The 16378-nt window shown below is 41.3% G+C and overlaps 1 protein-coding gene across 1 annotated transcript in view; it reads right to left on the reverse strand.

The window, feature by feature from the left end:
- KYNU (kynureninase) overlaps positions 1-16378 on the reverse strand; it is a 1315291-nt gene that overhangs the window by 792219 nt on the left and 506694 nt on the right. The window contains exons 6-7 of the mRNA XM_069617389.1: positions 12425-12496; positions 11813-11887 (exon numbers count right to left, since the gene is read on the reverse strand). Coding sequence (XP_069473490.1) covers positions 11813-11887; positions 12425-12496 — 147 coding nt within the window. The remainder of the gene's footprint in view (positions 1-11812; positions 11888-12424; positions 12497-16378) is intronic.

Consider the following 16378-nt stretch of genomic DNA (forward strand, 5'->3'; position numbering starts at 1 on the left):
ATTGAGAATTATGCAGAAATCACTCAACCATTGACTAAACTGCTTAAACTAAATACTCCCTGGAGATGGGAAAGAGAGCAGTCTGATGCAGTGGCTAGATTGAAGGAATGTCTTGTAAAGGCACCATGTTTAGCATACCCCATAAAGGAAAGGGATTTCTTTATAGAAATAGGTTTTTCTGAACATTGTATGTCAGCAGTATTATCACAAAAACACGATTTGAATCACAAAACCATTGCATATGCAAGTAAGGCATTTTCCCAAGTTGAAATGAGATTTAATGAATGTGAAAAGGCCCTATTAACCACTGTGTGGGCGCTACAACATTTCCGCCCCATTGTTCAGGGAGAAAAGGTGATTATTGAAACAAATCATCAACCTTTGCAATTTTTAGAGAGTAAAAGAATTAGATCAGGCAATCTAGCGCAATCCAGAATCACTTCATGGACGCTGGCATTACAAGGTTTTCCTGTAGAAATGAGATATGGACAAAATAAAAAGAGCCCAATTGCTCAAGGGTTAGCTGACTTACATGATTGTGCAGCTGAACAAATACCAAATGAAATGGAAGTGGAAACTAGTTTGCAGGAATTTGAACAATCATCACACAAAGCTTTTGATGAAAAAACATGCAAGGATTTGCCAACTGTATATGTGGATGGTTGTGCTTTTCACATTGAAAATGACAGTAATAAACAGTTAGTGGCAGGAATAGGAAATGTCTGGATGAAATGTGAAGGCGTTCCCAGTATAGGGATGAGGATTGGAGATAGGAGCAGTCAGGTGGCGGAATTGGCAGCCATCTATAAAGCAATTGCTACTGCAGTTGATAAAAAGTTCAGTGAAATTGTCCTGGTGACTGATTCTGACTATGCACGGAATAGCTTTGTGGAGTATTTGCCTGGTTGGAAAGCAAGAGGCATGGTTACATACAACAAAAAGCCACTTAAACATGGAAAAATGATACAAGCCATAGACAAATTGGTGTCAGAAAATAATTTAACAATATACTGGAGAAAAATTCGTGGGCATTTAAAAACACCAGGAGAGGATAAGGAGGGAAATGATAAGGCAGACCATCTGGCTAAGATTGGGGCTGTGATGGGAGAATTGCTACCTATTGATTATTTGATGGGTGAAATACAAATTGATGCAGTCACACGTTCTAAAGCACCAAAGGAGGTAGATCAACCGGTGGTGCAGTGGAGCCATGACACGCCAGACCAAGATTTGATTGAGGCACAAAAGAATGATCACATTTTGGGAATCTATTATAATCATTTGATAGATCCTGAACAAAATCCTTTAACAGAAAATGATTGTATGGGAAAAGAAGAGTTGAGGGTGTTATTAAAGAACAAAACACGAATCAGATTACAGGATGGACTCATGATTAGAGAGTCCATAACAGGACAAATACAGTGGGTGGTACCCCTTTCATTCAGAGGACTGATGCTACACCATGCACATGATGCCATAACTGCGGGCCATAGAGGTTCACAAAAAACATTAGAAATATTAAAAGATTATGCTTACTGGCCACATATGTCCCAAGATTTGGAATTATATACTAGAGGATGTCTAGTATGCGCCCAATTTAAACCTGCTTCACCAATGCATAGAGCACCATTGATGAAAAGAGGCCTAACTCTCCCATGGTCAGATTTGCAAATAGACTATGTAGGTCCTTTAAAAAGGTCGAGCAGGGGACACCGTTATATTTTGAGTGTGGTATGTTTGATGTCGAAGTGGATTGAGTGCATTCCTGCACCAGATTGTAGTGCGCAAACAGCAGCCACATTGCTGGTGAACCATGTGTTCTCAAGGTTTGGGTTGCCACAAAGAATTGAGTCAGACAGAGGAAGTCATTTCACAAGTACTCTAATGAGTAAAGTATGGCAAATACTAGGTGTGAAAAGGAAACTACATATCGCATATCGGGCGGCGTCTTCAGGTACAGTTGAAAGAAGCAATAGGTCTGTTGTGGATATTTTAAAGAAGTTTGTGGCAGAAGCAGGTTCCAGCTTGGATTTGCGTTTACCATTGGTTTTGATGGCAATCAGGTCGACTCCTGCCAAAGCAACAGGTGTTAGCCCCCATGAGGTCTTAACAGGTAGGAAAATGGTGTTACCACAACACCTACTATACAGAACACATGAGCAAACCCTTGTGAGTGCATCCACAGTTCATGAATATATTGATGAACTGAGGAGACATTTGCAACATGCATTTGCTTTTGTGCAGAGAAATCTGGAAAGAGCTGCTGACAGTGCAAAGTCATATTATGATAAAAAGACATCAGTAAAGAAATACAGTGTAGGGGATCAGGTGTACAAGTTTCATTTTGGAAAAAGTAAACAGAAAAATTCTAAATTTCTAGCAGCCTGGCAGGGGCCATTTCGAATTATAGATAAGGTCTCTCCTGTAGTGTATAAAATTTTGAAAAATGAAGGTGAAACAGCAATAGAGCAGTTTGTCCATGTAAATCAAATCAAACCATGCCATCCCAGACATGAGATCAGGCAGCTTGAGCATGTAGAGACAGATAAAGTCCCTTAAAAAAAAAAAAAAGTGAGAAAATAAGTGGATGTAGTCAGGAGGCAGTGACAAAGAAGTTAAAAAAAAAAAAGTTGATTGTTATGATGGCACATAAACACTGTAATATATGTAAAAATATATAATATAAATAAATAAATAAATAAATAAATGCACATATAATGGAAGCTCATGGTTGGTGTGCAGAGAGAAAGTGTGTTAAATATTGAATATCTGCTTGTTTTCTTTTAACTTGTGTTTAATTTCAGAAAAAAAAAGAAAAAAAATATATATATTTTTACCAAGCATGTTTTATTTTTGGCAAAAGGATGAAGTTAGTATTATGCTATGTACTTAATTTGTTTATTTTCTATTTTGATTTAGACAATTAACATTATTTGGTCGGAGGTTTCGAGATCAGAGCCCACGGGAGAGACGATGGAGTCCTGGAGTCCCCTGGATGAAGACCAAAAGATGCCTGCCTCCAGGTGGAGGTGAAGACAAAATAACCGGAATGCCAAAAGAGATGACTGCTGTGGATTCAAGATTGCCAAGATGAAAGAATACTCGAATGAACCGAATAACATCGCTGGTCGGGACATACCAAAAGAGACAAAACAGAAGTTCCGGCATATGAAGTTCCACGTATTTATTATTTTAATTATTTATTTTAATTTGTTATATTAATTATTTGTTTTAGTTAGTTGTTTTATTTCGTTGTTTTTAATTGACTTGGAAAATTTAAACTTAAAGTAATGCCACTTCCACTGAGAAGGCAAATGTGGAACATTTTATGAACTGATGGACTCAGATGAAATGTTGATTGCAAATGTTTCATTGATGCACATGAATATTCATTTTGTTGGATTGCTATATTGTAAAAAAAAAAAAAAAAAAGAGAGAGAACAAGTTGTTTTTAGGAATTGGCTTGGATTGTAGCCAAGTTCTAAAAACAAAAGGAGGGTATATGTAAGGATATTTGGCATGGTACAGCACAGAGTACAGCACTACTGCACAGGTAGCAAACAGCACAGAGTACAGCACTACTGCACAGGTAGCAAACAGCACAGAGTACAGCACTACTGCACAAGTAGCACATTTTTTTTTTTGCAGCACCACCACAAGGGTGCGGTGCATTGCTATATGGGTTACCAGATTAACAAGAAAAGACAGGCTATTCAGTCAAAAACGATTTTAACATATAAGATGCAAATCTATTTTTACAGTTAAAAGCACACGTGCTCATTTAAAAATGCACACTATTTTTCACATGAAATGCCTATGGTGCGAGAGACACATTTGAAAATTAACAGCTAACCTATTAACCATTAACCTGACTAATAAAACCTTATTTAACATAACCCACTAATGAAATGTGTTCTCCACTGCAGAATTAGGCATACTCTGAAAACCATTTAAATGTGTGTGCAGATTTTTTTTCTTCTCTTCTTTGTCTGCTTCTCCGTGTTTTTGTGCACAGTAACTGCAGGAAGAAGGAAGTCAGATTTGCAACAATTGCAAATGTATAAGCGAAGCTATTGTTGAGAGTAGGAGGATGAGAGATGATGGATTTCATTGGGACACGTCATACAGAGGGCTGAGATGAAAGTTTTAGTGGGCAGTATCGGGGAAAAAGACAGGGAGACATTTTTCTGCACTACTGGGGAGAAGACCTGGCTGTGGGACTCCTGACTGAATGCAGATCACTGCGTCCTGCTACAGTAAAGATTTGGCAGTCGAGATTGGGGAGAGCTGAAAGAAGGACCTTTCCACTGGCTGAGGCGTTCCTATCTGCAAAAGCTGAGAATTCCAGGCAATGACCCCGGTTTGAGAAGGCAAGCGTTCCTTTTTGCTGGAGTTAATCCAAGGGAGCCACATTCACAAAGAGAACAGCCAAAGAGAACAACTAAAAAGATAAGGTAATGAGAAGTGTGGGAGCTGAGTGTGTACGGTAATATGCAGTCAGTGTAGGATTCCTGTGCATGCCTTAATCAAATGCTAATGTTGCAATTTGAGTTCTGTTCTCCGCCACGCTCTTCGCAGTGTGTCATAGACAATGCTTTTACTGTACCATTTTATTTATTTCTGTAAAGAATGAGATCGTGTTTAAATGCAACTTTTATAATACCGAAAAATATTTGAAAACAGACGGGTGGTGTATTTAATATTTATCATTACAATGCCGATGTTGTGGGGAGATTTTTAAACAGTGCAATGGTCATTTTAAGACAGATGTGTGCATGTCAGAATCAGTATGAATAATTGTGAGTGACTGTAGCATAGCTTGTTGGAGGTACATGAGCCAACGGGAAGAGAGACTCTCTGAACATAGCTCCCTACCGTATATAAGGTAGTGGAAATTACCACAAGACTACCATATATAGCTCTCTGTCGTAAATAAGTCAGTGAGTTCGCCCATGGTGGCACACCATCACTATTACTGAAAAATGTGGTCTTCCTAAAATGTAGGTCTGAGGTCTCTCTAGTGATCACACGAAAAATCTAAGCAAAGATAAGGGATTTTGGACATTGGGGCCACAAATAAAACAAGGGAATTATGCTCACCAAAATGCCACCAACCGCGCCTACCAACCACGTATACCAAATATGCAGGTCTGGGTGCTGAAATAATGCATGTCCATTGTATTATTGTTGCACATGGCCAAATCTGAATACAAAGAGTGATTATTGCTAAGTTATTTTTCGGCGGTAATAAAATACCGTCAGGCCCCAAATCTCCACAAAATACCCTACAGAATGTACATGTCATGATTAACATCATCTGTGTGCATGCCTTGTTCATCAGAGATTTTCACATGAGCAGTTGTGTTTTCACACGTGGAGGGTCCAAGGACATGTTGTCTCATCAATTGCACATATTCTGCATGATGGCTGCATTTGAGGAATGCAGGCCAAGGGGACTGTGGAAGGGGAATGTAACTGGATTGTTGGTTGACCTACAAGTAGATACAATACCGGGCTGACTATCTGTTGTTTGAGAAAGGCTTGTGTCAGCAAGACATGTATCTCTCACTTACTGTGGCCATTCATGTGCATTAAAGCTCTAGAAACATGGCCAATTTGATGGGTGTCAGGAAACATTGTGACATTTGGTGGATGTCTGATGGAGGGCCTGCCGCAAGTGGTCACTCGTGGCAAAAACGCATGCAGAGTGTCTGGGATGTTCATTGTGGAAATGTGAGACACAAATCTGGGATTTGGAGTTTAAATTGCCATCTGGCATGCACCCTTCCCATTACATTGTCTCATCAGATATGAATCTGTGTACACAGACATGTACACATTCTGTTTGCACTAATGTCTTCATGGCTGCATGTCAATGTGTTTTCTATAGACATGTGCATACACATTCATACAGTGATGGTTTTTATCCTTGTCCTTCTTTTGCAGTGCTTCAAGCATCTGAAGAAGGAGCTTCCCTAAGGAGAAGCTCCATGTCAGGGACACAAATTCCAGATGGCATTCATAGACTCCAGTCACTCTACAAGACATTGAGTACCAGGGAGGGACATGTGCCTGGTGTTGTGGACTCCTCCAATGGCACTGCTGCTAAGGCTGATGATATTGGTGCATCATACTTGTTGACACCTCAGCAGCAGAGAGGCAGGGACATGGTTCCCAGGATACACAGGAGCCTTGGATCCTGGGGATCTCAATTGCTGTGTCAGGATTGGGTGTGGAAAGGAGGAGGAAGACATGAATTGCATACCCTCTGTGTTTGATGGAGGATCAAGTGGGATTCACATGTTGCAGACATGAGAATCAGACAGGCGGGTGTGCAGGACAACATGGAGGTGTCCACACAGCTACATGTCCTAGGCCCATCATCTACAGGGCTACATACCTTCTTTGATGCCTCTGCCCAGACAAAGCCCTCTTCTTTGGCAGAAAAGACAATCGGGGTCAAAGTGGTGACACTGCTGGTAGATAGATCTCATGGGAACAATGTTCTCTCTGATGCTGTGCTTGGCAGTAAAAAGCATACTGCATAGTAACACAGGGAGGAGACCATGCTCTTCACCAACCTGATGGCAGCACAGAATGTGGGTGGTGTCTTCAGATAGGCCACACCAATGGCATTTTCCACCACCTCCGCTTCTGTGCTGCAGACTACCACAAGTGGTGTCTCAATGCCTCATATCAGCTCTGGCTCCTCTGGCGCTGTTATGCCATTGGTGGCTTTTGTAGTGCATTTGTACCTGGTGGAGGTAGAGATCTGAAGAAACAGCAGGAGTCCCCAATCTTGTGGGACTCTCCCGTCCCCTGCACACCCAGTTAGTGTTGTATATACAACCAAATATTCAGTTATTCACATATCAAATTTTGTAACAATTTTCACACTGGAGACCTTTCATAAAAAATGTTATATATATATAAGAAATCAAGTGCTTTACTACAAAGTGTAAATTCCGTTTTCTCAATTAATATTGACATGGAGTTTGTAACATAAACTAAAACATTTGACTTTCCAAAGAAACTTTCCAAAGAAAAGGTAGACAATTTAACATCAAAGATTTTCCAGCAATCACCCTATGTGTCTAAATTAACAAGGGATGAGTTAGTACCAAGGTTGATTATTTCCCCGGCACCCCACTACATACCTGAAAAATCTAAACCACCATGAAGAGAAAGTGTACTCCAGGCTAAATAGAACTAGGAGGTAGAAATCTGTACAGAGGTAGAAGACGTTGTGATGTTGTGTCCATGGATGCAATGGAGGGGGTCGTGCAGGGATTTTGCCCCGCATGGTGCCCAATGGAGGAGAGGCTTTGATGGATCAGCAGATAAACCAGGACAGTGCCATGATGGGTTTCTCTCTCCACTGCCCATCATACTTGAGTAAAGAGAAAAAGTTCCTAGGAAGGATTGCCAGGCAGAAGGAGTCGTCGAGCCAAAGACGGCAAGAAATCCAACTTAAGTCAGATAAGTAGGTAAAAAGGTTCACACCATCAGAAGGGAAAGGCAGGAGGTCAGAGCAGAGTGTGCACGCAGGTGCTAGCTGCGTGCATGGATAAGTAAGCATGAGTAGAGGTGTACAGCAAAGGCTAGAGCACGTGTTACTACCAGGGCCAGAGCACAGGCCAAAAAAGCCATAGCCCCTATTCGGGCTCCCAGTGAGCACCAAATGCTAAGGGTATCAACCCCTACACATAACAGACAACACATGAACAAATGAGTGCACTCTACATCATGAAGTATTATGGATTTCTCAGAAAGTGGTGAATGTTACACTAACTGCGGGAAATGGTCATGCCCTAAAAACATGATGGCAACATAGGAATGGACGTATTCATCTGCCTCCCAACAGCACCTTATGAGAATCTACATGTGCCAGCAATCATCACATCTTTAAAAGTGTGCCCATACCCCAAACTCATGCATCTATCTCACCTGCCTTGTAAATGCATCACAATAGGCAATACAGAAGGTAAATCTCATCCATATTTCCTCTTCCTCCCAGCGATCAATTGCAAATGGCACATTTCAGAATGTGTTTGTAAACACCAAGCACATCTTGTATCCCTAAATACCCACAGCATACCTGACCCAACCCTCACCACTACCCAAAACTGTGCAGTGTAACTTCCCTCCCTTATATTCTTAAATTTTTAACAACTCAGCTCGGGAAAGCTTTAATAGGCAGGTACGCCACCACCTGGAATCCATCCAAGCAAAATATAATATACCTTTATAGACTCAAAAGCTCTTGATAAATGTAAGCTGAACACCTGATGTTCAAACCAGAACCCTATTTCATCTAAGACCTATAAGTACAAGAAATATTGTTCATGATAAAAGCAGTTGCTTCATCTGGTTATGTAATACAATATGTTTTGAAAAGTGAATCACGGTTTAGCTGGGTACAACATTGAGTATGAGATGGATCTATCTTGCAAACATTTCTTTACACCGATAATATAATAATAATAATAATAATAATAATTAGGCTTTTATATAGCGCTACAAACCCTCAGGTATCTGAGCGCTGCTTATTATTACCCACGGTGTGTGGTGCTCATTTATCGACCTCGGAAGGATGAAAGGCTGAGTTTGGCCCCGCCGGGATTCAAACCTGCGTTAACAGGCTCTGCACGGGTGTCAAAGCGGGTGCTCTACTCGCTGTGCCACTTGACCGGCTTATGTGTGTGCTCTTGCTGAACCGCAATAGAGAAGTCTCTGTAAATCAAAATCTATTAGATCCAATATGCAGTTAAGCCTTCTCCTGAACCACAATCATGATTAAGCCTTCTCCTGAACCACAATCATGATTGCGTTCCTGTCCCTATTGTTGAGGATCAGAGTGATTTTAGGTTGGGGTGGTGGCTTAGGAAGCCTCCAAGGATCTATGAGCTCATTCTAACATGAAGTGAGGAGATAGTTGAGGCTAGTCCAATATTCTCAACAAAGTATGCTCAAAATACGTATCCATATTGTTTCTGATAGGGCCCTCTGGAAATGTCAGAATTCAAATGTTGTTCCGTTATGAGCATTATTCCAGGTCATAGTACTTCCCTTGCATGGTTTTGGCTGCAGTGGTATCAGTGTCAAGTGTGATTTTTATGATAGCCACATTATCCTCAATGAGCCGCACCCTTGCTTTAGCTTCGGTAATGCAGTTTTGAGCCTTTTGCAGTTTAGTATTAATTGCAGAAACATCAACATTAATGTCATCTTACTTGTCGTTGAATGAGGCCACCATATTGGATAGGATTTGTTTTTCCTCAGAGGGTTTATTTGTGTCCAAGTGGGCATTTGTGCCCATAGCAGTACTCAGGATGGGACCGGTAGCTGAAACCTTTACATGATTGTGCAGGCTCTCCTGTTTTTTTTTTTTGTTGTTGCAATCCTTTTGTCATCTTCCCACTCCCAGACATGGAGATTTGCCAGATAGTATCCTTTCTGGCGTACACTCAGCTTCAGCAGGAGAATGGAGGGTATACAATCTCACTATCTCTCCAATATAAGGGGTAAAGTACTGCTGCCAATATCAGAAATATCCACTATGTGCTGGTATATCTCCCACCAAACCTAATATATATGTCAGTAGCCTGTTCGCAGGGGTCTCCCAACATGTCCAGAGTGATCGCCTTGGGTCAATAAAATGTAAATTCCTAATCAGAGTATCAGCCCAAAGCAGAGACTGCTGACTTACCCTCTCACTGCCACGTCATTATCAGATCGTCTTACCAATATCATCCAAATGAAAGTGGTGCTCCAATCATATGTAGGTTCTAGCAGAATCTTGAATTGGCCGCTTCTCATAGACCAGAACTGCAATGACACCTCTCAGCATTTCACACCATCAGGATGTTTATTTACAAGTATCGAGGTTTGGTGTGGGGAGAGCACTGACATATTTCTCTGGTCTCAAGGGGACTTGCATACACACCTCCAAGGACTGGGCTAGGAGTGTGAAGAGGGAGCCCAGAGAGTGATGGGAGAAGTTGGGGTAGCCCAGGTACTATACCAGGTGTAGGGTGCGGTGATGGCACACAATAGTTCATAGCCATTTGGACTTACTATCCATTTGGCATTTTGGGGGGCTGGGGGGGTCAGCCTGCCCACATTTTGCTCAGGAGGACCCAGGCCAAAAAAGTTTGAAGACCACTGCTTCAGTGTGTTGTTCTGCCTGCATGCCTTTGTTTGAGCGTCGCTTAGCTGTGAGAGGTAAGCAGCAGATCGCTTCTTGTTCATCGGAAAAAATACGCTGCTCCTATCCTCACTAATTCCTGATTGTGTAGAAGCAGGTCTCCTGCGTAGGAACGAAAGTCTGCAGGTGCGATCGTTTTTCAGGTGGCACGGTGACAAGAGCCTCAGTAAGTCACAGCCATCTTTCATGCTGTGCAAAAGCAACCCACCTATTGGGTGTGTCTACCCCATCCCCTTTAGAGAGAACTGCCTAGAGTTCACATTAGCACTCACATAACGATTAGAACAGTTTGACCATCAATCAGAACAGTCACAGCTGCCTTTAAATGACTGCATGTAAATCATAATATACAAATGATCTTGACAGATAATGTGTGAAGAGTCTCATAGGAACATGCACAAAAAAGCATGGCCTTCAGTTTAAAGTGGCCTAGTATAAAGCCAGTAAAGTCTATCATATTTGCCTAAGACTGTCCCCTAATTCATTATGACTCGAAATTCATTTTGTGGACATTTCCTGGGCCGTTCCATACTGCTTTTAATGGAAAACACCAAAACAGTATTTCTGAGTAATAGCCCAAGCCATTGTTAACAATTCAGAGATCATTGTCTGCCTAATAACGCCACTGGGTTAACAAAAACCCCTGGTGACCCTTTGGCTTAGGTAAGCCTTTCCTAGAGGCCGGCCCCCGATCGACACATGTTTCTTGGGGGTAGAGAATGGGCTTCATAGTGCTGTCAATATCAGACAGTGGGCCCCATTACATGTTTGGTGTTAGTTGAATGATTTTTTGGAATTACCGCCAAGCACATTCGCTGTTACTGCAGCTCGGTCTGGCAGATTTATTGCTGCTTTATCAATGGTGGTAAGGTAGTGCTGATCCCCATTGTTGGTGTCCAGAGAACTCCATAGGGTTTTTGGGGATGAATCACTAGTGTTTAGTCCACAGTGGTAAAAACACCAATGTTTGTCCTTGAAGTGCAGGATTTACCTGCAGCATCTTGCTGGAGATAAATCCCCTACTTCAAGGTTAAAACTATAATTTGGCAGTGTGGTAAACGTGCTATGAATCCTGTTACCACCAAAATAGTTGGTGGTAAAGGAATTACAGTCACTTTATTACACAGCTGGACTTGTAATGATGCGCAGTGTGTTTTCTATCAAAATGAGTGTAATGATAATTGTTAACTAGATGCAGGCTATTAATCAACATCACTTTACCACCCCAAAATGTATAACAGAAAAGGCAAAACTACGAATGTGAATATAAAAAATAAAGCCAGTACAGACAGAATGTCATCCTTGGCCAGGGCCAAAACGTGATCTAAGTAGCAGCAGCATTGATTATAGCTCACGTAAAATGCAAGATATGTGCTCTATGTTATTTTACGTTATGTTATATTATGTTATGTTATGTAATATTATGTTGATTTATATCATGCACCGCTACCACCCAAGGGCAGTCTCCCGGCGCTCATAGAATATACACACGTTGTTTGCGCAAGCAGGCCTCGAATCTGGATGCGTATGACGAAACAAGGCTTACACATTTTAATCATTTATTTCAAGCAAGCATGTGTGGTAAATAATACATTTCCATCTAACCTTTCGTGGGTGAATTAGTAGCATGCTTTTCTCCACGTCAAATCCTCGAAGTTGAATTTGGGACTCGATAGTATACTGAAAACAGAGTGATATATTGATGAAAAAAATAAGACAAGCACATTTGAAACCAATTTCCATAATTCTGACATTTTGTTTGACAGAAAGATGTGTACTTTTCAATGAGAAACAAGCATGGAGAATAATTCAATCGATGCTTTAGAATAATGAACAAATTACGTTTGAACCCATACAGTGAACAAAACAACACGTCTTTTGCTTCCCAGCGGGGAGCATTTCTCAAATGCAGCAAGTTAAATATTGATTTTATTTCAGAAATCAAAAAATAAAGCTACAAGAATAAATAAAGACATACAGATATACAGCATGGGCGATGTAACCAAGTAGTTTGGTGGAAGTATTTGAAAAGAGAAATAAATCAATGTCTGAGGCAAATCATTTCATGTAATTGTTCTCTTGTGATCAGAACAAAATCTGATCACATCCACAAATGTTTTACCTTCTTTTAACCTGAACTATTGTAGGAATTTCTGTTGGTAGATGATGGAGAAATTGTTTCAATGTTTCTAATGTATAAAAAATCATATATCTTACATGGTCTGATGGAAAGGCGTTGGCTTCCAGAAGGATTTTGTGCCGGCTTGCTGTAGGTTTATAGAAAGAGAGCTGAAAAATAAAACAATACACTCATGTAAATATATGGGCAAATTAAATGGCTTGGCATGGGCTACACTGATATTACTGATGAACAGAAGTTTAGTTTAACAAATAGCCATGGATTTCAAGCCAAAAATCTAACAGAGGTTGGCAGATTGCATTAACTATGCTTAGTGTTTCAAATTAAGTGTGTGCAATTGATTGTATGGGCTGTGTTATGGAATGTTCACGGCAAGCACATCCAAGGTGCCACAATGCTGATAGATGCATGACTTAATGCATGCATTGATTGTAGTTGTGCACGCAACACGACGCACAGGTGCATTTTTATCATGTCACACCACAGGCCAGATGTGTTTGCTCCCAAGAGACAGCTTTTCAGGAGGCATTTTGGGATGTGCTGGGAGTCACTGAAATGCTGCAGCAAAAATGTCAGATGAGCCTTCCCACAGCATTGATAGCATTACTAGGAACATTGAAATTGAGATATACAAATATAAAATTATAATATTGCACATGGAACGATAAAAAGCACAGATATAAACAGGCCTGCTAAGGAAAATACCCAGATGTAGAGTTTATGTTGCTACGGACTGACTAGTGTGAACTTTATAATAGCCACTAAAAAAGTGAGCACACTCTAATAAAACATGACCGAATTCACAAACTGTTTCATTGAGGACTGTTTGTACATGGACATGGTAACCTGGTCCTCCCTACCACATTGCCCTCTACTCATAGGAGCTATTTCACCAACAAAAAAAAAACTGTTGTTTAATGTTATAATGAAAGTAAGTGCCAGTTTAGCAAAAATTTCTCTAGTTTTTATTTGTGCTTTCCCTTACAGAATCACTGTGATATTTTCTTTTTTATTGAAATGAATGCCTACAACTAGACTAGAAAGGATTTTCTGAAGTGCCCACTTTGGGGTGGAGGTTTACTCCTGAGAGAAGGAGTTTCGGCACGTACGCCATGTCCCTGGGCCTCTATCATTGTATCGAGTGCCGGGAAGTGTCCCGCTGGCTGTTCATGGTTTCTCTAATTTCAGGAAGGAAATCAAGGCTGTAGACTGAGGGAGCACCTACAAGGAACTATTTATAAAATCCTCATAAAGTAGCCTTTCCTAGCTTCACTGGATAAAGAAGGTCGTCTGTGCAGCACGTTTGCAGCATATTGGCTTCCCTGGCATTTACTTTAAAACATTTTTTTTATATATATTGTATTGTTTATTGGCTATATCGACGTTTAAACAATATTTAATTAATAATTACAACATTACAATTCCATAACCATAATTTCATAAGATATATCAACATTAAAAAAGTGATAAATTCATTCTCTTCATAGTCATACATCACAATGTTTCCAAAACATTAAAATGCATCCTTCAATTAATAATCAAACATCTCAATTTTTCCAAAACATAAAATGTAATCGCTAAGAATGCAGGAGAAAATCAATATCAATGTAGTTAAGATTTTCATTCGGCTTCTCCCTGCAAGTCCAATGAGACAACCTACAGTTGCAATTGCCAGTGAGAAGACTACTCCTCTCAAACAATATTTCCAAAAGGAGTCCTTGTCAGAGCTGCCACTGCACCCTATCACAATAACATTTCCAAGATATTAGCAATTTTCCCCCAGAGCGATTTAAGAAGGTAATTACAGCATTGTAATTCCACCATCATGAAATTTCCTACACCCGCTCCCCAGACACCTTCTCCTTGTGGCCTGCCGCTATACATGCCATAGACCTCTGAGCATCTAATGCAATACACTGACACAAAAGATGGTTTAGAGTTTACAGTTCACTCTCCCCACAAAGTTGGCACATCTATTAGATCTGGGGACATGATGCCAGGACCGCTCGTTCTCACGTGTACTTACGACATTGCACTCTAGTTTTAAATAGTCCCAAACCAGATAGTTGCCAAGAAATTGCTCAATATAGATGGGGGACTAATTATTTGTTGTAAATGTAGCACAAACTCCCTGGCATGGTTACTCATGGCTAAGCTGATCAATGCCTGCTCCCGGCAGTAAACCACCATCATGTGCTTCAGAGCTTGCTTATAATGCTTCAAATGAGAGCCTACAATGTTCACCTCAACCACTTTCCATCCACTTTGCATACCCTTGCCCTCATTAGGACCCTGGCGTTAAGGGGTTAACTGCGCCATAAAAGGTGTCGGCGCTGTTAAACCCTTAACGCCTGATTTCGAGGTCCCTTTGTGGGACCCGACCTGAATGGCTGGTCTAGACCAGCCGTTAAAGTAGGGGCCTGGAAAGGGACTCTTGAGGTAAGTACGGTACCGCAGTTTGCGGTACCGTACTTACCGCCTTCCCCATTCCCATTATGCCCTATGGGGCAAAAATGGGAATGGGGAAGGGCCATGGTGGCATGGGGAATTACCACCCCGCCAACCTTGGAATGGGGTGGTAATTCCCCATTCCGCCATGGCGGACTCCGGCATCGACCATGGTGCTAATAGCACCATGGTTTTCCGCTGGTGTCCTAATGAGGGCCCCTGAATAGGTTACTCCCTGACATAAATGTAGCATGTGTCCTATGGGCTTCAAAGGTAAGATTTAGTAGGGTTCCCCTTGGGCCGTTACATGGCTTCCAGTACAGGTTGAGGCATCCACGATCCATTTTACAAGAAGTGGAAAGGAGATTAAATTCCAGCAAGACTGTCTTGAATACTGTGCGAGTTCGTAGTCACAACAGACACTTGATGATTTGTTTTCTCCAATTTAGCCAGATCTTCAGTTCTGACCAAGGCCCACAACTCCATGCCTTAGTTAGGTCATCATGGGTACCACTTTGGCTTGATATAACTGTAGCATTGCATCCACAGAGTATCCTCCATCCCATTGTGCAAAGGCTCAAATTCCACCAACTAGGGCATTAGGTTTAAGACTGATGTAGCCCAGGTGGTCCGTACCCCATAAACTGGAGTTTAGATGGACACCCAGGTGTCTGTTCGAGTTTACCACCTCCAGCATGGTTCCAGCCAATTCGCTGGTCGATTTCATATTACTCCTTTTCCTTGGTGGATTGAAAATTATAATCTTAGTTTTAGAGACGTTGCTGGTCAACAAGTTATCATGGGCATACTTTGTTAGTTTGTTTAGGGAGATTTGTAATCCTCCAGGGGTCAGGTCAAGGATGACCAAGTCATCTGCATAACCCAACCACTGGAGTGGCTTAAGTCCCAGCTTCAGGTGGATAGCTGCCAGTTGCATCAATGCCGCCTCCAAGTCAGCCAGGTAAATGATGGACAACATCGGTGCCAGGGTACAACCTTGGGTTAATCCCCTAGCAGTAAGTATCTATGCGGTGAATCCCCCGTGTTGATCAACCCTGACCTTAACACTAGTCTCAGAGTGCAGCAAAATAATCACCTGAAATATTCTGTGAGGGATACTTAAACCATGCAATTTGCTCAACAGTTTGTTGCGATTAACAGTATCGAAAGTCATACTTAGATCGACAAATGCCACATATATCAGAGTATTCCTCACCTTCCATGCCTGTTGAATCATGGTAGAAAGGGCTAGGATGTTAGTGCTGGTACATAATTTATTGTGAAACCCCGTTTGGAGTGTGGGAATGCGTCTGAAGAATTCTTCCCAAATCCCTAACTCTTTCAATAACATTTTAGCAAACATTTTACAGAGACATCCAGCAAAGCCAGCATACGATAGTTCCTCGGGTCATTGTGCCTGCCCTTCTTTCGGACCGGCATGATGATGCTATCTTGCCAGGATGCCGGAATGCTCTGTAGTGCTTCAATACTCTTAAAGAGTTGGTGCAGGGCAGCTGACCAGGGCGATGGATCTGCCTTGATACCATTACTACAAATGCCATCTGAGCCCGGTGTCCTAGAGG

This window comes from Ambystoma mexicanum, chromosome 9 (assembly GCF_040938575.1).
Source record: "Ambystoma mexicanum isolate Mex_15411 chromosome 9, UKY_AmexF1_1, whole genome shotgun sequence".
NCBI classification, from domain to species: Eukaryota; Metazoa; Chordata; class Amphibia; order Caudata; family Ambystomatidae; genus Ambystoma; species Ambystoma mexicanum.